The sequence below is a fragment of the Neodothiora populina genome (genome assembly GCF_041146345.1).
Source record: "Neodothiora populina strain CPC 39397 chromosome Unknown canker_contig_3, whole genome shotgun sequence".
Taxonomy (NCBI): Eukaryota; Fungi; Ascomycota; class Dothideomycetes; order Dothideales; family Dothioraceae; genus Neodothiora; species Neodothiora populina.
In genome coordinates this window covers 1,264,542-1,278,268 of record NW_027191417.1, presented here as the reverse complement: position 1 = coordinate 1,278,268, position 13,727 = coordinate 1,264,542, and the positions used below count along the sequence as shown (strand labels likewise).

The following is a 13,727-nucleotide window of genomic DNA, read 5'->3' as shown; positions in this document are numbered from 1 at the left end:
CTACAAGCCTTTCACAAAAAGAGAAGACGGAGAGAAGACGGAGAGAGAGAGAGAGAGAGAGAGAGAGAGAGAGAGAGAGAGAGAGAGAGAGAGAGAGAGAGAGAGAGAGAGAGAGAGAGAGCGATGGTTACGAGTATCCCATGCCTTTATTACTCGTCGTAGGTCTAGTGCTCTGCCGTTGTTCGTATCTCTCTCTTTCTTGATTCTTCGCTGACCATCGTTATTGCCCATCCCTGCCTCTCTTTCGACCGCCATCCTCGGCCTCTGTTCGGTCAGTCCACCGCTGTACACGGCCCTGCATGCACCGCCGTAGACCGCCGACAGCGCGAAGTGACGAACCCGGCAATTGTTCGATACTCCATCTTTCCGTGAAAAGGTATTTTCCCATGTTTCTTGTTGTTTCGGAGAAGGGCAGACAGATTGCCCAGAAGGGAGGAGTGGTTGCGACGCCTTTGTCGGCTCGAGGGCATGTGTTGACGACGACGGCGGGTGGGAATGTCTCTGTCTCTGCGTTTGGGGTTGGGTTGGCGGTTGGCGGTTGGCTGCTGCTGCTGCTGCTGCCCGTCGTGGTCCTCGTCGTTCCTCGGGTTGTCGTGCCATGGTATATAGTATAGAGCTGCGACTCTGGTTCATGACGAGGTGTGGGTATCGTTGGATGGTGCTGCTGAGAAGGAAAAAAAAAACATTTGGTTGCGTCGATCATCACAGATAGTCCTTTTTCCTGCTGGTGCGGGTGTATTGGTTCATGTGCCACTCGACGTCGCCGTCCTTGTTCTCGAGCGTGCCGCCTCGGATCTCAAAGAGCCTCATGGTCATCCTGGGGCCGACCTCGGCGAGCTCGACGCTCTGGTGTCCCGTCTTGACGAAGACGTGGTGTCGGACCTCGATGCTGTCGTCGATGTTTTTGAACGTCACCACTCTGCTGCCGAGCTGGGTCGAGGGCTCTCGCGGAGGAAAAAGGTGCTGCAGGATCTTGACGATGCGTTTGCCGAGGGGCGTGGTGAAGCCCTCGAAGATGAGGTGGGGGTAGCTCTCGCTGACGGTGCCGCGCGAGGCATTGGGGATGTCGGCGCGCAGAACGACGTTGTGCAGAGAGAAGGAGGCGGTGGGCCCGTGGGGGAAATGTGAGACGGTCATGGCGGTCGGAGTGCCTCTGTGTTCGTGCAGCAGGATCATGTCCGACAGACCCGAGCTCTTGGCCGAACCCACCAGATTGGGCAGGATGAGGTTTCCGCGGTTGAGACGCACGGCGCCGGGACACAGGAGACGGATCTCTTTGGAGAAGGAAGCGAGACGGGTCGAGGGATCGCGAGAGGTGGTGACTAGGATGCGAGGATCCACGACGCCGGAGAGATGCGAGTACTCGTCGTCCAGCTCCAGCTCTTCAGCCGTCGAGCGGTCGGCTCTTGACTCGTCGAACTTGTAGTCGGTGCGTAGCGACTTGTCGTTTGCGATGGAGGGATCGAGGGCTTTTCCAGAGGCCAGCGAAGCCTTGAGTTTGGCTCTCTTTTCTGCAATCTCGGCATCGCGCAGCGTCAGAGCACGGCGGTAGATGTAGTCGCGACGCTCGCGAGCCTGTCGACGGAGCATGATTGTCGGTCGGTGAGAGGAGCCGTCTTTTTTCTTGATGTGATGACTATTCTTCTATGCGCGAGGCTCGGTCAGAGAGATGAAAATGATATTTTGTTGATTGTAATTTATCGACGATATTTTGAATCTTCGGTGTTTGCCTGCCGTGTTTGCAGGTGTCGCGAGTCACGAGGCTGTGGCGGAGACTTGCAGAATTACTCATGTTCAACCAGCATTACTTGTACCTTACCTGACCTTGGGCCAATGAATGCTTCGAGCAAGGTACAAGTGATTGATTGATTATTAGTACCTTTACCTGTGCCTTCTTTGATACGCTGCAGGTGCAACTGCAACAAGTTGACCTTATTTGGTCCCTTTCACGCAGCAACTCTCGGCTTGTCCAGAACAAGTCTCATTGCTTTGTCGGTCATTACATACATCTCTTGTATCTCTTGCACCACAACACTTCCTTGACTGCCGTGACAGTCTGTCTGGACTTTTCCAAACTGGCACCGCACGCACTAGTGCAACCCCGCGCCACACAATTATTATACTGCACTGTACTTTGTAAGGTACATCACCAACGGCAAGGTAAGGTAGCCAGCCCTGCAACTGGACACTAACACAAGTACTGTTAGCTCTCGCTGCCACCACCATTACCAGTCCTGAATTAACGGGTTTGCAGAGCTTCGCCTGCTCCATCGCAAACAGCATCACGACTACACTCCCTCAGCACACACGCCTGGAGTAGTGAGTGCATCACAGGGCCAGCGAAAGAGGCAGAACAGGCAGCAAGGGCTTCGGCCATGGAAGGCGCCTTCACCCACCTGGGCAACCATCTCATCTCCGATTCCGCCAGTGCAATCAACGCCGGAGACGACCTGTCCACCATCGACGCCGACGAGGCTGCCCTCGACAGGGAATACGGCCGCGGCAACCTGACTGGCGGGCCTCGCAGACGCAGGGTCGGCGATGAGGATGATGAGACAGAGGTCTACGACGACGACGACGACCTCGATAGTCTGGCCAGCGCTGTTGTGAACGGTGGCGCAGATGCACAGCAAGAAAACCCAAAGGAAGAGCAGGTCGAGCTGCCCGATCATGCTTGCGCGTAAGTCTTGCTTTTGCTTCCCTACTCAATCACACACACTGACCCCACAGCTACTGCGGCATCCACAACCCGAGCAGCGTCGTCAAATGTCTGTCCTGCAACAAATGGTTCTGCAGCGCCCGTGGCAACACCTCTTCCTCGCACATCATCAACCATCTGGTGAGAGCGCGCCACAAGGAGGTCCAGCTGCACCCTTCCTCGCCTCTCGGGGACACCGTGCTCGAGTGCTACAACTGCGGCACCAAGAACGTCTTCCTTCTCGGCTTCATTCCCGCAAAGTCCGACACCGTCGTCGTCCTCCTCTGTCGCCAGCCCTGTGCCGCAATGCCTTCCTCCAAAGACATGAACTGGGACACCTCCCGCTGGCAACCTCTCATCGAAGATCGCTCCTTCCTGCCCTGGCTCGTGTCTTGGCCCAGCGACCAAGAGCAGATGCGCGCGCGCCACCTGCTCCCTCAGATGATTGCGAGGTTGGAAGAGATGTGGAAGGACAATGCCACCGCCACCATTGCCGACCTCGAAAAGGGTGCCGGAGTCGACGATGAGCCCGCCCCTGTCCTGCTGCGCTACGACGACGCATACCAGTACCAAAACGTCTTTGGTCCTCTGGTCAAGATCGAGGCCGACTACGACCGCAAACTCAAGGAGGCTCAGTCCCAGGATGGACTCATCGTGCGCTGGGACTACGGCCTGAACAACAAGCATCTGGCCAGCTTCGTCCTGCCCAAGCTCGAGCTCGGCGACGTCAAGCTCGCCGTCGGTGACGAGATGCGCCTGCGCTACACTGGCGAGCTCAGACCTCACTGGGAGGGCGTGGGTTATGTCATCAAAATCCCAAACAACCAGTCCGACGAAGTCAGCATCGAGTTGAGATCAAAGGGCGACCACAAGTCCGTCCCCACCGAGTGCACCCACAACTTCAGCGCCGATTATGTCTGGAAGGCCACTTCTTTCGACCGCATGCAGCACGCCATGAAGACCTTTGCCGTCGACGAGATGAGCGTTTCTGGCTACATCTTCCACCGTCTCCTTGGTCACGAGGTCGCTGCTGCCCCCATGAAGACGCAGCTTCCCCGCAAGTTCAGTGTTCCCGGTCTGCCCGAACTCAACGGCAGTCAGATCAACGCTGTCAAGAGTGTGCTGCAGAAGCCTCTGAGCTTGATCCAAGGTCCTCCCGGTACTGGCAAAACCGTCACTTCGGCCACCATCATCTACCACCTTGCTAGAATCAACGGCGGTCAGGTTCTCGTGTGCGCGCCCTCCAACGTCGCTGTTGACCAACTCTGTGAGCGCATCCACCGCACCGGTCTCAAGACGGTGCGCGTCACGGCCAAGTCTCGTGAGGATGTCGAGTCTCCGGTCGGCTTTTTGTCTCTGCACGAGCAGGTCCGCATGAACGACACCAATGTCGAGCTCAACAAGCTTAACCAGCTCAAGGGCGAACTCGGAGAGCTTTCCAGTCAGGACGAGAAGAAATACAAGCAGCTCGTGCGCAACGCCGAGCGCGAGATCTTGCAGAACGCCCATGTCATCTGCTGCACCTGTGTCGGTGCCGGCGACCCACGCTTGGCCAAACTCAAGTTCCGCACCGTTCTCATCGACGAGTCCACCCAGTCGGCCGAGCCCGAGTGTATGATTCCTCTTGTCCTCGGATGCAAGCAAGTCGTCCTTGTTGGCGATCACCAGCAGCTTGGCCCCGTCATCATGAACAAGAAGGCCGCAAAGGCCGGGCTCAACCAGTCCCTCTTCGAGCGTCTGGTCATCCTTGGCTGTGCTCCCATCCGTCTCCAGGTCCAGTACCGCATGCACCCTTGCTTGTCCGAGTTCCCCTCCAACATGTTCTACGAGGGCTCTCTCCAGAACGGTGTCACTATGCATCAGCGTCTCAGGAAGGAAGTCGACTTTCCATGGCCAGTCGTCGATTCGCCCATGATGTTCTGGTCGAACCTGGGTAATGAGGAGATCTCGGCGTCCGGGACCTCTTATCTCAACCGTACCGAAGCCCAGAACGTCGAGAAGATTGTCACTCGCTTCTTCAAGGCCGGAGTCCAGCCTCAAGACATCGGTATCATTACTCCATACGAGGGACAGCGCTCGTACGTCGTCTCTTCTATGCAAGCATCGGGCACGTTCAAGAAGGAGCACTACAAGGAGATCGAAGTCGCCTCCGTCGATGCCTTCCAAGGTCGCGAGAAGGATTTCATCGTCCTCTCCTGCGTCCGTTCCAACGACCACCAGGGTATTGGTTTCTTGTCGGACCCTCGTCGTCTCAATGTCGCTCTGACCCGTGCCAAGTACGGTCTGGTCATCCTGGGTAACCCCAAGGTCCTGAGCAAGCACCCGCTTTGGCACTATCTTTTGCTGCACTTCAAGGAGCGCAATTGCCTGGTCGAGGGTCCGCTCACCAACCTCCAGGTGTCGCTCCTCCAGTTCAGTCGTCCCAAGACCACCTACCGCGGTCCTCAGCGCTACCAGATGGCTTACCAACACGCTACCAACATGGCAGCTGCGAGCAACCGCGATGCTCGTCAGAACGGCCGTCCGAGAGACAATGGCTACAACGACAACGGCTCTGTCGTGGGTTACATTCCTGATGACGTGTCATCGGTGCACTCGTCTGCGCTCGGTGGCGCCGCTCTCCCATCCAATTATCCGCCCATGTTCCAGAACTTCACCGAGGCGTGGCCAACCCTTCCAGGCCGCAATGGTGGCCATGGTGTCCCCGGCAAGCGCGACAACGCCGCCGAGAGCGTTGCCGGTGAGAGTGTAGCAGCCAGCGAGATCACCGACATCACGACCACCACAGCCGCCAACGGTGTCAACGGCAAGCATGGTGCGCCCGGTCAAGGTGGCGTCTCGCTCGCCGGGCTCAGTATCAATGATCTCGGCAAGCAAGCCTCACTCAGTCAATCGGACCGTCTCAAGCGCTACGTCGAGGGCGGTGGTGCACCAAGCACCCGTGGCGGTAGTCGTCTCGATGACGACGATGCTAGAAGCATCAGCACTGCGTTCGCAAGTCAAGTCGGTCTGGGCGCTTATGACTGATGTGTCGGATGATTTTTTCTTCTTCTTCTTCTTCTTGTTCCCGTCTTTCTCATCGAAATGAGGGAGGGCATGCATCCGCCCCGAGTCTTTTTCTCCCGCCACATCAATTCGAACGGTGTCAATCCGCGAGGGGATTTTGTCCTCGCACCCTCAGGGACAATTCTTGCTACACCGAAGATACGAAGAATCATCGCCGCCAATGACGATCGTTTGTGTATGCATGCGACGCAGAACAACAGGACCACAAATTTGGATCCCCATGAGCTTTTCTCTCCGCAGGACTTTACTCCCCGATCACTTGAAGTAGCGAAAGTGGATCCGTAGACAAGAACAAAAGGGGGCAAGGGCAGCGTAGGAGGTAGATATGCATGCCCCTGGATCATTCCTCGACTCGAGCAGCGTGTCATGCATCATCCGCTGGTGATCAAGACGTCAGCGACATCTTGAATATCGTCGGCGGAATGAGGGCACGAAGGAAGTTTCTTGCTTGCGTCTCCCTCTTTCGACTGCCGCTCCTCTTCCGCTTCTTGCTAGCTAGCATCAACGGACGAAACGTGACAGCAAGCGAGTGGCGAGTTCTGCGAAAGGAGAGTAGTGCAGGCGAACCGAAGGGCCGTGTAGCCAGCCAGCAGTAGAAAAATTCTCCACCACCCCTCCAGCGACGGGCTTCTGAAGAAGGGAGGGGTGGCAGCAGGGGGGACTGCTTCGAGGCCTTTATCGTCTCTTTCGAGCAGTGGTGCTTTGCTGATAGCTGTTCTTATTGTCTTTTTCTTGTTTCTATTTTTGCTCGAGTCTTTTCGTCTCTCTGATTTTTGTCTTGCTGTGATCGAACTCCTTCCCCTAGATCTTGGTCCTGCTTTTTTTTCCCCCTACTTCTCACTCCTTCTTTGTTGCTGCTTATCTCATACAGTGGTAGTCGCGACGGGAAGGAAGGAACTGTGGGGGTTTTGTTTCTTTCCTTGGTCGAAGGGGGGCTCTACAGGGTTTCTATTCACAAATGACAGATTTGATTGATTGACTGAAGCTTTCTCTCGTTCGTGATTTATCATTGTTCTCGTAATACTCTATATCAGCACCGTTGTCATACGCTTTTGAGAGATATGATGATCTCTGATTCAATCGAGAATTGAAGCTTTCCTTCTCCGGCTGCATGTGCACGCCCAGATATGCTCGTTTTTGAGGTAGCAGCTAGTAGTGTACAGAAAGAAGAAAAGTAGAGAAAAAGGAGAAGACCATGCATGCGTTGGGTTAAGCATGTCGAAGAAGAGACTGATAGTACTGTTACAATGCAGGTGACCCACTGCTCTACATGTCCGCGGCAACAACATCATACACCTATACTCTCTTCCACTGCACAACACCTGGGTCATGGTGGCACTCCATCTCCCACGCCTCAGCGTCGAACGCAGGTTCAATCACTCTGGCCAGATTATCGAACCCGACGTCCGAAGTGGCGAAAGAGTCGAGTTCTGCCCATCTGTCGTCCAGGTGGTCCAGGTCGGGTGGGAGAGGAGGGCGAGTCAATCTGTACCATCGCAGCATTGGCTCGTATGCATCTTCGACCTCTTGCCAGCAGTCGCTGAGATCTGCCCTGCCGATCTTGTCGCTCGTGGCCCAGTGTGGGTCAGTGGCCATGTTTGGCGACAATTGAATCCTGATGTGCTTGAGTCCTGGACAGGGAAGAGTGTCTTCGCTGGTGGGCCTGAGGAGAGAGTATGGCCACTGAACTGCATCCTGGACATGATTGGTGAATGGGAATATAGCACGATACGAAAAAGATGTCAGATCTGACATGGTAAGGTAAATATTGCTGGACCCAGTACCAAATATACTAGGGGGTTGTTTGAGGAAGTATTCATAAGTGCTGTAGACGCTCAGGAAGGAGCCCTCATTGAGAGTTATGCTCGTCCAGGGACGCTTCTTGATGAGTGTGCTCCCATTTCTTTGCTGGATATCGTATAGGGTCTGGGATGATGACGGAAAAGATGGTCTGGATAATCCCAAAACCTGATGGCTCATGCCTGTAAATGCCCAAGAGTCATCCATGTGAATAGGGGATTCTACGAGACAGGCGAGCGCGCCGGGTGGCGCCAGCAGGATCACGGCACTCGGATCAATGATTTGAAACAACAAGTTCCAGAAAGCACCCACTCCGTGAGTGAAGAAAGGGTCGTCTTGAAAGTGCGGACTGTCGTATATTTCTCCTCTTATCATGAGAGTAAAGCTTTGCACCACTCTGGCAATACCATCGTTGCTGCTGCGCTTGTGATCAGGGGCGGCTACAGTAGAGGACGACAAGAACGACGAGAAGTCCGAGAACGTGCGACCAAGGCATTGGATCCACGCGGCAGCTCTTGTCGAAGGGCAAGGTTCCTCTTCTTGTGCAAGATCAAGTTCAATATATCTAACCCAGTCTATACCTGTGTCAGTGCTAATATCTTTGCTTGTGGATTCTGGCACGTTGTCATGATCCATCGCTGTTGACGAAATCTTGAAAGGCGATGAACAATGACTCGTGGTGCCTTCATATTTTCTCCAATTTATCCTCATCCGGCAACAGCGAAATAATGCCTCACGGGTTAAACGGCACCATGCCTTTGAGACGAGAGAGAGACTCTTTAACGGCGTCGCATCCACACAGCACCATGATACCAGAAGGGACGGGTCTTGCTCATGCCATCCAGCTGAAGGTGGCGAGGTGTCGAGAAAGGATACGATGTGGAGCTTCAGCTCTTCGGGCAGTGCATCCATGACAAACAATGTGCTAGACTAAGCTGCTGTTGAAGCTGCAGGTCTACTGGCACGAAATGAGATCGAGCAACGTTCAATGCAATGGTTGGGAGGTAAGGGACGTCAATCACTAAGCTGTATCACAGTCCCTGTAGTGCAGGCTTAGTACGACATTGGATGGTTCTCATGTTCGTAAGGCATGAAGAGCAATCAGGTTGGTACAGCATATGAAGTGTTGTAGTGTTAAGCTCTCCTACAGGGCAAGCCGAAGCGGGAAAGAGCCACACGTCACAGCGAGCTATCGCAACTTCCATTCTTCACCAAATATGTTTTCGGTGAACATTAACACAATAGGGCAGGTAGCACGACATCTTCAACAGAGCAAAGATGTATCTCTGTCATCACATGTCGTTCCTCTGCACGTGCTTATCGCCAGATGTTCTCCTGACATAATTTACCACATCCCGACAACCAGAGACCAGGGCTTCCCAAGTGTGGGACCTGTAACAGTATGCGTCTCGACGTTTACAGATCACCTAGGTTGTCCCATGCTTTGCAGTTCCGACGTCTCTGGACTCTGCTATCTGCGTGCCATATCATGGGTCAGAAGCTGCCCGCAGCATACGCGTGTATGGATACCTGCGCCTGAATGTGAAAACACACAAGAAGCGGTGCAGATATGGCAATTCCTTACACCTTTCCATGGTCGAGGAATAGTAGACACAAGATTACCTTATTTATCGATGTTCGTCTCCGTGATGCTTCTTCTCAGGCGAAGTGTGTACAGCATTGTGCTCCTGATCTTCAATATTGTATCACGACTGCAATATGTCACAGCTCACTCATCTTCTCACCTTATCTTGCCTTTGATCAACGTTCGATCGTATGACCCTAAAGACTATGAGCCCTCCAGGATAAGTAGCTAGGGCTCTCGAAAATGGTACCTTGTACAGTAAGATGAATAAAAGACACACAGTAACACCGAACCCACCCACATCAAAACCCAGAAAGGCTCACACCACTCACTCCACCAATCGCCTTACCACCGAGCACGTCAGCTACACGGCAACAACTAAAAATATCCCCCGCATAAGGTTTGTACATACAAGTGCATGTGAAGAGATGATAAGGTGAGTTTACCTCCGGTACCTCAGGTGAGTAAACAAATACGGAGACGCCGGAAGTGACCTTGCTACACTTGCTTGGCCTTCTAGAAACATCAAGGTACACTTATCAGAGGTCATATCTCGCGGACTATACGAATGCATATGTCTCTTATCCGAGGACACAGACCGTAGAGAAACTCTGCTCTTGCCTCCCTGACATCAATACGGATAGAACCATATACACACGTCGGTAAGGTACAACGCACGTACGCACGCCACATGTGAAGAACCTGTCTGCAGATGTGGCTTGACAGGGATGTCGAGCCTTTTCTTTGTTATTGTTGTCAGGCCAATATGAAAGTGACTTTTGTGCGTGCATACAAGCCTGGGTCAGTCTCCGGTACACCTGCATGGTCTAAGTCATCAAGAAAGCATAAAACTGGATCGAGGCAGCAAAGCAGGACGATCGATGAAGAAATAGAAAAGAGAGATTCGATGGTGAATTAACGTCTAAAAGGAGATCATGAGTAGTCGTCATGTGCCTGTAAATCTATGTAACGCCGGTCAAAGAGTCCAGTCCCGAGTCTGTCGTATCTTGAGTGTGTGTGAGTGTGTGTGAGAGAGAGAGAAACGCTGAGCAAAGGAAAACCCAAAAGGACAAGGAATGAAGCAGCCATTATTTTTGTTTCCATCATTAGATAGACCCCGCCAACCATAAAAAAGAAAAAACGAAGGGGACCACCTTTTTCGAGTAAAAGAAGAAAAACGCCTTAGTGCGATGCAGCCACCGTATGTGGTGGTCATGAGTTTAAAACGAAAACAGTCCACTCCTCCTCTTGCCCATGGGATAAACGACGATAGCGCTCAAGAACAATCCGACCGTGATGCCAATGGCAACCTGGATGACGGAATAGCCGACGTTAAATGCAATGTTGTTGAGACTGCCTGCTACCACGGGATCGGTGCTGTTAACGACTGTGGTACCGTTCGTAGCGTTACCCCTAAATCAAGTGTTAGAACTAGTGGTACTTCAAATGCTCCATGGCTTCCGACGCAAGACTGGAAGAACAGGAAAGACTGATGTAACCTACGAAATCTGGTTTGCAGCAGCTATACCGGATACCAATGATCCAGACACGGCCAGCCCACTAGGCACCTGCACAAAGATAGCAGGTAACATGGCAGCAGCCGCTAAACCGTAGCCCACCTTGCGCGTATGCCTGATAAACATTGCACTTTCGCCATCACCAATAATGCCAGTCTCGGCGTCAGGCGTCTCAAGCTTGATGGAAGGCTGTTGCGACTGTCAGTATCATGTGTCTCTCGCGAATAATGTGTCAATAGGTCACATACGTTATTTCTCGACCTGTTCCCCCTGAAAGCACGAAGGACTCTGTGCCAGATGGGTCGGAGACGATCTTCCCAGATATCAAGGCATTTATTCTCCATCCGCGATCCCATGCGGGAGTACACATTGGCCATTACACCGATGGCCAAAGCACCAAGCGTATTACTGACTTGAGTGTTGCCTGCGAAGCGTAAAGAGCTGTAGAAGTTGACAATATACCCCCCAAAAGCAATTATAAGCATTATCGGTGCTTGACGCCATTTGGCTTGGTTGATGACGATCAAACACATGGAGAATATCGGGACTGCGATGAAGAAGTAGTGATGTCCAATCGGGTTCTTGCAAGTCGTTTCAGAACTGGCGTTTTTATCAAAAATCCCATAGATGGCAGTGCCTATCGTACTCAAAGTCAGCGAGACATTCAAATTAGAGAGGCCCACAAATTTGACGTACCGATGGTAATACCAAAACCCAGAAATAGTGTGTAGATAATGGCATATACCATACGTACACTACCGGCGACAAGTGACCTGGACTGGAGCTCCAACGACGCGCAAAGCACCGTGTAACCGGGTAGGATGAGCGCGATCGACGATTGTGCAAGCGCAGAGAAGCAGAAGACATTGCCTCCCGCTATCGATCCAAAGGCACGGGCGAGGAATGATGTTATGACAGCAGCGCCGACCTCGAAGACGTTGGCATAAAGGTCCGATCTTGGTGTGACGATGAGTTGCAGAAAACCGACAATGCATCCAAGAAAGAAGGCGATGGGAAGATCGATGGCTCTCGCGTTGAACGCAAATGGCCCGACCGCAGCAGAAGCCAGGCCATATACGGGGATCAGAGCCCACTTGTTGTGCTTGTTAGGCTTCTTCATGACCTCTTCTAACCTCTTCGTAGCCTCTTCCACGCCAAGCCGATCATGGACAACCTCTTTATACACCTCATGCGTATCAGCAAGCTTGCCGAGATCAAGACCCTGAGCCACCTTGACGAGCTTAACCTCGGTGGTATGGGTGGATTGATCGTCAAACGACATGATCATCGAGCCAGGAATGTAGAGAAATTGAGCATCTATCTCCAGAACTCTAGCACTCATCTTCATGTATTCCTCCAAACGATGTGTTGGTGCCCCGTATTGCATCAACGCTTTACATAGCTTGAGCAAATACCTTTGGCGGGCAATCGTTTCGGCGATATGGATAGTGATCCTGATTTCGTCTTCGAGTCGTGGTCGGCTATGTCTTCCAAACATATTCGAGCTGCTTCGTCTCTTCATATTTGGACGCTTCTTCTCTGCTTGCTGCTGTCTTAGACGTTCTGAAACCTGTTCCCCAAGTCCCATAACGGGCGATGCGCCAGCAAGCGAACCACTGACCAGGTGTGCTAAGGAAGACGTCGAGCTGTTGCCATGTTGGTGTTTGAAGGGAGATGTCCAAGACCTGGCGGATCTTCCGCCTATAGGTGTCGAAGCGCCAGAACCTGGAGGCGATGCCGCTGGTGTCGTCGCGCCACTATCCCAGCCACTGAAACTGCTTCCCAACCGGTGGTGAGCTCCCCGAGGCATGTTGGGAGACCGGCTCCCTCTTGGTGATCCCGACTGATCATTGTATAGCTTCAACAAAGATCCGAGAACACCGCCTCTGTAACGATCCGGCTTAGGCACATACATGTCGAAATTTCTCTTGTCTTCGATGGGAGTCACTGCTCCAGATGCATGGCCGCTGGATTCTGCTCCTTGGTCGTGGTGCAGGACATGAGAAGCTTTGTTGGTGTGCAGTTGTACTAGCCTGTGAACTTCCTTGTGAAGGGCATCGGACTTGGGAAAAGTTGCTTCTTCTGTTTGATGTTAGCCGTCTGCTGTTCGCTGGATATGGTATACAAGCTTGCGAGATCGCCTAGCTCATGAATGTAGCGTAGAGCGTCTCTGGTCTGCAAACGACAAGCAGTAGGAATAATATTAGACGTACCTTCATCGTCGCTATGCACGGCGATTTCCTCCAGTGGGATGTCACTGGCCAGGAAGCTCGGTCGCAGTCGTCGGTTAGGTGAAGGGCGTCTCGAAGTCGGTGCTGATCTGACACGTTCGTCGTGCTCTAATCGTTTCCCACGTTCGTGAGCCTCTCTTGCTCGCATATCCTGAACCGTATCCAGATAATCCGGCGTTAGAGAGCTGACAGAATCACCACGTCGAAGAACAGGCCTCGGTTTGGGTACTGGGTTACTCGTGAAAGCAGCACGGATCTGATCGGTGACTTCTGCAGAGACATGAGGTAGATGAGCGCGACCTGGATCCGGTCGTGAATCGGAGGGGATCAATGCGTCATTGCTATTGCTTCGCGAGTGGTCTCCTGTTCCCATGAAACTCTCGGTCGGAGAGTACACTGTAGGACTCAGGTCTGGCGGAGATAGAGTATGTCGCGCTGGAAGGATAATGCCAATAGGTCTCTCCTTGCGCGCCGGTTCTGATTGGTCTGGAGTAAAGCCGACTCGCTTCTTCTTTGGAGGAGTATTACTCTCCATAATGATTTTATCTAAACAGAAGGCTTTTTGGTTTGAAGATCAATATACTGTTCTCACAGATATAGTAAAATCTATTATCGTACTCGACGGTTGTCAGCTCAATTGCTGGAAATCATAGGATGACGATGATAACGGCTTTGCACATACAGAATCACCCAGAGTGGGGGAACAAATCAGTTTCACACGACCAAGACAGACCCGACGGTCATTGTCTGAAGGAAATTGCAGCTGTACGCTCTTGGGAAAGCGCGAAGAGAGGAACACAACAACGAAGATTACAGATAGTGGAAAAGGA

At 52.6% G+C, this 13,727-nt stretch overlaps 3 protein-coding genes across 3 annotated transcripts; 1 reads left to right on the top strand and 2 right to left on the bottom strand.

Annotated features, from left to right (window-relative positions):
- Positions 1 to 702: 702 nt before the first annotated feature.
- AAFC00_004836 (uncharacterized protein) lies at positions 703 to 1,590 on the bottom strand (the record flags this gene model as incomplete). The annotated part of the gene is made up of 1 exon (XM_069344534.1): positions 703 to 1,590. The coding sequence occupies one exon, from the start codon at positions 1,588 to 1,590 to the stop codon at positions 703 to 705; it is 888 nt and encodes a 295-aa protein (XP_069196963.1).
- Positions 1,591 to 2,375: 785 nt separating this feature from the next.
- On the top strand, positions 2,376 to 5,725 carry AAFC00_004835 (uncharacterized protein; the record flags this gene model as incomplete). Its single annotated transcript, XM_069344533.1, has 2 exons — positions 2,376 to 2,680; positions 2,731 to 5,725. The coding sequence occupies 2 exons, from the start codon at positions 2,376 to 2,378 to the stop codon at positions 5,723 to 5,725; spliced, it is 3,300 nt and encodes a 1,099-aa protein (XP_069196962.1).
- A 4,644-nt stretch (positions 5,726 to 10,369) lies between these two features.
- On the bottom strand, positions 10,370 to 13,432 carry AAFC00_004834 (uncharacterized protein; the record flags this gene model as incomplete). The annotated part of the gene is made up of 5 exons (XM_069344531.1): positions 10,370 to 10,562; positions 10,653 to 10,855; positions 10,915 to 11,303; positions 11,363 to 12,748; positions 12,880 to 13,432. The coding sequence occupies 5 exons, from the start codon at positions 13,430 to 13,432 to the stop codon at positions 10,370 to 10,372; spliced, it is 2,724 nt and encodes a 907-aa protein (XP_069196961.1).
- Positions 13,433 to 13,727: the final 295 nt, after the last annotated feature.